This window comes from Rhincodon typus, chromosome 4 (genome assembly GCF_021869965.1).
Source record: "Rhincodon typus isolate 14 chromosome 4, sRhiTyp1.1, whole genome shotgun sequence".
Lineage (NCBI taxonomy): Eukaryota > Metazoa > Chordata > Chondrichthyes > Orectolobiformes > Rhincodontidae > Rhincodon > Rhincodon typus.
The window spans coordinates 92,135,675-92,142,588 of record NC_063335.1 but is presented as its reverse complement, the minus strand read 5'-3'; the positions used below and the strand labels follow the sequence as shown (position 1 = coordinate 92,142,588).

The 6,914-nt window shown below is 40.7% G+C and overlaps 1 protein-coding gene across 1 annotated transcript in view; it reads left to right on the top strand.

The window, feature by feature from the left end:
- The window catches only part of LOC109910696 (chymotrypsin-like elastase family member 2A), a 21,883-nt gene extending 15,770 nt beyond the window's left edge, over positions 1-6,113 (top strand). The window contains exons 5-8 of the mRNA XM_048596169.1: positions 659-663; positions 1,498-1,643; positions 2,227-2,376; positions 5,993-6,113. Coding sequence (XP_048452126.1) covers positions 659-663; positions 1,498-1,643; positions 2,227-2,376; positions 5,993-6,019 — 328 coding nt within the window. The 3' untranslated portion in view covers positions 6,020-6,113. The remainder of the gene's footprint in view (positions 1-658; positions 664-1,497; positions 1,644-2,226; positions 2,377-5,992) is intronic.
- Positions 6,114-6,914: the final 801 nt, after the last annotated feature.

Sequence of the window (6,914 nt, the reverse complement as noted above, 5' to 3'; positions counted from 1 at the left end):
TTGTGCTAGAAAGTCATAGTACATTTAAGAAGAGGTGGAAGGGAATAGATGAATATGGAACTCAGGGCAAGGAGAGTAACTAAATTAAAATAGAGTCACTGTGTAAACTCCAGTATAGAGCAGTTGAACTGAATGGCCTGTTTTGGTATTGCAGATTTTATGTGGTGTCATTAAAAAGTTCAATTTGGACTTCTGCAGCGTCCATTGTTGAATTCCCTTAGATATGCCTGAAATTATTAACAGTGCAAATACGCATTATGGAAAGGATTCATAATGTGAAGATGGACAACTTGGTGCTTATTTGGTCAAAATAATGTGAACACTGCAGTTGAATAGATGCTATGCCAAGACTTACCCTGTTCGACAATCTGGTTTTAGCGCTAATTGGACACAATGTTTCTAGTAATATGATATATTGGCTCCATAAGCCCACCTCAGTGAATGTGTGGAGTGTACAGGCTGATAAAGAACATCCTATTTCAGATTGGTTTAGGGATTGAGTGAGAAAGGGCATACAATGTGGCAAGGTCCTAAAGAAGGAGTTTCAGTGAAAGAGCATGTCCCCTACTGACAGTGGCAGAGATAGAACAGTGTGTTTTCCTGTCACTGTCCTGCAGCTGCTCTGTCTTGCATTTTGTATTCCTGCTTTTCCCATTAGAGATCGTTAGCAATCCTGAACAAGATATTGATGACCAGCACAGTCTTGTCCCTGATGACTCCTATTTGTTGTTCAATAGCATGGAATGGCACAGCAGTTAGGCTGTTTTGATGAGGTCTTCCTATAGAATAATTTTGATGGAGTGCTGTTGAAATCTTGATAAAGTGTTCCTTCTGCTTTCTTGAAGTGTTTCAAAAGTTGTCTTCAAATCTCCAGCAGCAACTGAGCAGTAAAAAGTGATGTAGAAGTGATGCAGTGGTCAGAATTTTTTGCAGCAACATATTTACTCCCCATCAAAGTCATTGTTAGGAGACAGTGTTTGCTCAATTGCCTGACACTAAAATACCATACAGCTTCCTTAGCAAGTGCTGGAAGGCAACTGTATTGAGCAATCGGTTCTTAACAATCCTCCTTGCAGTTTGTTTGAGCACACTTAAAGTTTATCTCCTTAGCAGCTTCTGTTAAGTGTGAGATTAATGCAGTTTCAGCTTAAGACTCCCCATTGGCCACCATGCAGATGCTTTGACATGTATGGTAACTAGAGAAAATCTCACTTCTTAAAACTAAATTTGCACCATGGACATTTAGCCATTAGATGTCACTATATCCTTCATTATGTCTTCAAAGCATGCCTGAGATGTTTTAGGGCAGATATTGATTCAGGTGTACCTGTAAGCACCATTCTACAACATAGTGGCATAAAGTAATCCGGTAATCATGACACAAATAACAACTCATTAAATACACAAGTTTGTTACTGGACTGGAAAACTGACAATGTAGGTTTGATGGGACTATCTAAGCCACTAAAAATAAAATTACATTGATACACTTTTTCAGCTTTCGGTGTTCCATCTCCCACACTGCAGCAAGCTCTGCTCCAAGTGGTGGACTACAAGACATGCTCATCTCCGTACTGGTGGTCAAACACAGTCACTGAAGATATGATCTGTGCTGGGGGTGATGGTGTGACTTCTGGATGTCAGGTAATGACTTCTATTAATTTATAATGTCATTATGATGCAATGCTGCATTTGATTTGATCTGTAAAATCTGCAAGAATTGCGGAAGCTGTAAATCAGAAACAAAAACAGAAATTGCTGGCAGCATCTGTGGAGAGAAATCAGAGTTAACTCTGAGTTGTGAGGAAGGGTCACTCAATCCGAAATGTTAACTCTGATTTCTCTCCACAGATGCTGCCAGACCTGCTGAGCCTTTCCAGAAATTTCTGTTTTTGTTTTTAATTTGATTTGATTTATTATTGTCACATGTACTTAAGTACAGTGAAAAGTTTTGCTTGCATGCGGTACAATCAGATCATGCCATAAAAAGTACATAGGGTAATAGTACAGAATACAATATTACGGCTAAAGAGAGGGTGATCAGAGAGCTAGATCATGAAATTTATAATTTGAGAGGTCCATTCAAAAGTCTAATTAAAGCGGGGTTTATATCACATGAATGGTTGCAATCAGTGGGCCCTTGAGTCAATGTTATGTTATGTAATTAGTGAAAGTAATAAACTAAATGAGTTCATCTCATCACTTCGTACTCATTTTGTTGTGACAGGGAGATTCTGGTGGCCCTCTGAACTGTCAGGGTAATGATGGAGTTTGGACTGTCCATGGTGTTGTAAGCTTTGGACCAGTCTCCTGTGTTATGGAGAGGTATCCTACAGTTTTTACTCGAGTATCAGCTTTCATTGACTGGATAATGCAGGTAGGCCTCCTCAGTTGTATATACCCTGACCTAAGATCACTGCTCTGAAAGTTAACACTTTTTCTCTTGTCACTGACAATGATTGACTCACTGATTTTTCAGTATTTCCTGTATTTAATTTAAAGTTTTCAGTATCTGCAGTATTTTGCTTCAATACTATATTACCTGTTCCTTTGTAGACCACGATACACAACACCTTTGTATTCAAGTACTACATGGCTTTTCACTTAAAGGAAAATATTCTAGGGCACTTTATAGAGCAGAATAGCAGGGGAAAGGATAGGGGGGAAATTATAGGGAAGACTAGAGAGAGGTTGTTGACTTTCAGCTTGGAGAAGCTGGTAAGGGAAAATGATTGTGGGAAACATTCTAAAGGACGATGGTACATTCCAAGAAAGATCTGTCTTGAGAAAGAAATGTTGGAAACATTAACTGAGTGATACAGGAGTGAATAGGATGTTGATCAATAAAGATGATCTCTCAGAAAGGATAAGGAATGAAGCCTTGAAGGAACTTTGGAAAGGACTTATTTGAAATGCGTATCTGAAGAATCTACTCAATGAAATAAAATGTTACAAGTCTCCTTTATTTAAATATACATGTTATGACCCCAAACCAGACTGCCAACAAGTTATGGTTCTGGAAGTGATCACTAAAATTATGTTTGCAACCTGGCCTCGGAACCAACAATATTTATTTTTAAAGTAGGTAAAAGATGAGATGCAGGGGACTTACTAAGAGAATAAAGCCAAAAGATGCCACAGTTTAGAACAAGCAACATTACCTTCCTATACACATTTGACAGTAATATAATCTACATTATATTTGTTACAGATTATTTTCAACACCCAGAATACAATTATCAAATACCCACAGCACAAATCAATAATAAATGCAATCAAGTCAGATTTCACAGATTTCTCAGCAACTACCCCTCAAACATTAATGACATATGGGGTCATCAAATCTTACTTCTGTCAGTCTTACTTCTGTGTTGGGCAAATTATTGGAGAGGATTCTGGGAAATAGTATTTATGATTATTTGGAAAAGCACAGTTTGATTAGAAATAGTCAGCATGGCTTTGTGAGGGGCAGGTCATGCCTCACAAGCATTAGTGAATTCTTTGAAGATGTGACAAAACACATTGATGAAGGTAGAGCAGTGGATGTGGTGTTATATGGATTTTAGCAAGGCATTCGATAAGGTTCCACATGGTAGGCTCATTCAGAAAGTAAGGAGGCATGGGATTCAGGGAAATTTGTCTGTTTGGATACAAAACTGGCTGTCCAATAAAAGACAGAGGGTGGTAGTAGATGGAAAATACTCAGCCTGGAGCTCGGTGACCAGTGGCGTTCAGCAGGGATCCATTCTGAGACCGCTGCTCTTTGAGATCTTTATAAATGACTTGGATGAGGAACTGGAAAGGTGGGTTAGTAAGTTTGCCAATGATATGAAGGTTGGCGGAGTTGTGGACAGCGTGGAGGGCTGTTGTAGGTTGCAACGGGACATTGACAGGATGCAGAGCTGGGCAAAGAAGTGTCAGATGGAATTCAACCCAGAAAAGTGTGAAGTGATTCATTTTGGAAGGTTGAATTTGAATGCAGAATACAGGGTTAATGGCAGGATTCTCAGCAGTGTGGAGGAACAGAGGGATCTCGGGATCCACGTCCATAGATCCCCCAAGTGGGACGGTGGCTCAGTGGTTAGCACTGCTGCCTCACAGTGCCAGGGACCCGGGTTCGATTCCAACCTCGGGCAACTGTCTGTGTGGAGTTTGCGCATTCTCCCCGTGTCTGCGTGGGTTTCCTCCGGGTGCTCTGGTTTCCTTCCACAGCCCAACGATGGGCAGGCTAGATGGATTGGGTAAGCTAAACTATCCATAGTGTTCAGAGATGTGTTAATTAGGTGGGTTACAGGGAAAGGGTAGGGGAATGGGTCTGGGTGGGATGGTCTGTGGGTCGGTGTTGACTTGTTGGGCCGAAGGGCCTGTTTCCACACTGTAGGGATTCTATGAAAATTGCTACCCAAGTTGATAGGGTTGTAAAGAAGGTGTATGGTGTGTTGGCTTTCATTGGCAGGGGAATTGAGTTTAAGAGCTGTGAGGTTATGCTGCAGCTCTATAAAACTCTGGTTAGACCACACTTGGAATATTGTGTTCAGTTTTGGTCACCTCATTATTGGAAAGATATGGAGGCTTTAGAGAGGGTGCAGAGGAGATGCTGCCTGAACTGGAGGGCAGGTCTTATGAGGAAAGGTTGAGGGAGCTAGGGCTTTTTACATTGGAGCGAAGAAGGATGAGAGGTGACTTGATAGAGGTAACCAAAATGACGTGAGGCATAGATCGAGTGGATAGCCAGAGACTTTTTCACAGGGCGGAAATGACTATTACGAGGGGGCATAATTTTAGTGTGATTGGAGGAAGGTATAGGGGAGATGTCAGAGGTGGGTTCTTCACACAGAGAGTGGTGGGTGTGTAGAATGCGCTGCCGGCAGTGGTAGTGGAGTCAGATACTTTAGAGATTTTTAAGTGATTCTTAGAGGATAGTAAAATGTAGGGTATGCAGCGTAGATTGATCTTAGTAGGATAATAGGTTGGCAGAACATCATGGGCCGAAAGGCCTGTACTGTGCTGTACTGTTCTATGTTCTAAATCTTGTGAAACTTCACAAGGGATTACAGTTCTTCACTTTTGCTGATCTGATCTAACTTTTGCTGATCGTTCCTGGTCTAATAAATCATCCTCCTGTCCTAGTCTATGCCCCTGAACTTTGAAGCTGCATTCCAGAACCCATTTCACAGACATAAGCACAGATCTTCAATGAGAACTAGCTTCCCCAAACCACATATGCACCTGGATTTCCCTGTTAAGTGCGTCTGTATTTTGCCCATCATCAATCTTCATAATTAAGCCAAAAGAGAGAGTGTCATTGGCCAACTCAACCATCAGTGTGACCACCTCACTGTCCTCTCTTGTACCTTGAAAAAAGCCAGGGCTCACCTTGAACTTCCCTGCCTCGATCACATTAATTTCTATCTAACCATCAAGTCAATACTTGCTATCTGCCTCCTCTGTTGATCCACAAACACCTGGATTCTAAAAACTTAATCTGTGTTCAAATGAAGTCCACAGCTTCATTCCGTTATCTCTGCAGCATCCTTCAATAATAAAAGCCTCGAGGAACTCTGTGTTTGACTAATTTTGATATCTGTGTGTTGTCTTCTTCATCACACCATTGGTGCCCATGTCTGCAACTGTGTGCATCTTAGGTTATGGATTTCCTTGCCTAAACTTCATTGTCTCTTTACCCCTTTCCTGTATTAAGAAATTCCTCAACACGGATCTCTTTTTGGCTTAGCTTTTGGTCACCCATCCTAATGTCTTCTTGTTTGGCTCCATGTCAGTTTTTGTCTGACTGGATTCATGTCAAATACTTTAAGGCCCTTAAATGTAATTAAATTAAAATGACAGGTTGTCATTTTTTTTAAATCACAGCTGAGTCAGTATGTCTTCTTTTAACATCAATAAAGGCACTTTCTAACCTGAGAGCAGCCGAGACCAGACATACAATCAAATTATCCTAATAAATCATTGTACATTTGTTTCCTTTCTTTCAGACCATGCAACAAAACGGTGGAATGTAAGATAATTCCGAAGTATCATCAATGGAATGAGGTCAAGCAGAAATATTCACCTACTGTGACTTAACCGATAAAAATGGGCCTGATTTAACCTGCACCCGTTTCATGTTTTCTTTTGCCATCAGGTGATTAACTTGTGTGATAATAAATAGAATAAAAAATTCTAGCATTTCCAATTCTAAATTCTAACCTTCCAGCAATGCTATTGGGAGAAAATACTTCGCCACAGGTAACGTGGCCACTGTGTCCCAGGATCAAGCAGACATGTCTTATGCCGGTAAGCTGTACTGACTTATGCCTGTACTGACACCAACCGCGTAAACTAGTGCAGAATGCAAACCAAACCAAAGTTTTTTAGGTCCTTTGATGGGCCTCACTGTCATACTGGGCAGTATCTTAAACATTGGGGAGGGAAGTGGGAGGTGGCAGCATACTGTACTGTTTTAATCAGACATTACAATAACAAACTTGATTTTGACAGAAGTAGCAGCAAGTGCAAAATTCTCAATGAAATCAACTTCAAACAGTTGAAGGGAATGTCTCAAATTGAAAAAATAACCCATTATCTTGATGTAAAAATCGGTTTGTTTCAAGGATATTATTTTTAATTCAATCTTGGGTTTTAGCAAAGCTGGCACTCGTTGCCCAACCCATCTCCCTTGCATTCATCTTAACTCTTCGCAATGCAGCAGTTCAGTCACAAGAGTGGAGTCACAGCCAAAAGGCAAAAAGTAGCTTTGTAGTCCATGTGAACTTTAGAGCAGTACCATTGGCCTGGAATGTCAGGAGAAGCTCTCTTTTTGTGGAAAAGAAGCAATCATTGTGATTTACCTCAGTACAGTCAATTATGGTTGGGGTCATTAAGAGAACTTCCAGCTTGGAAAGGAGAGTTGATGAC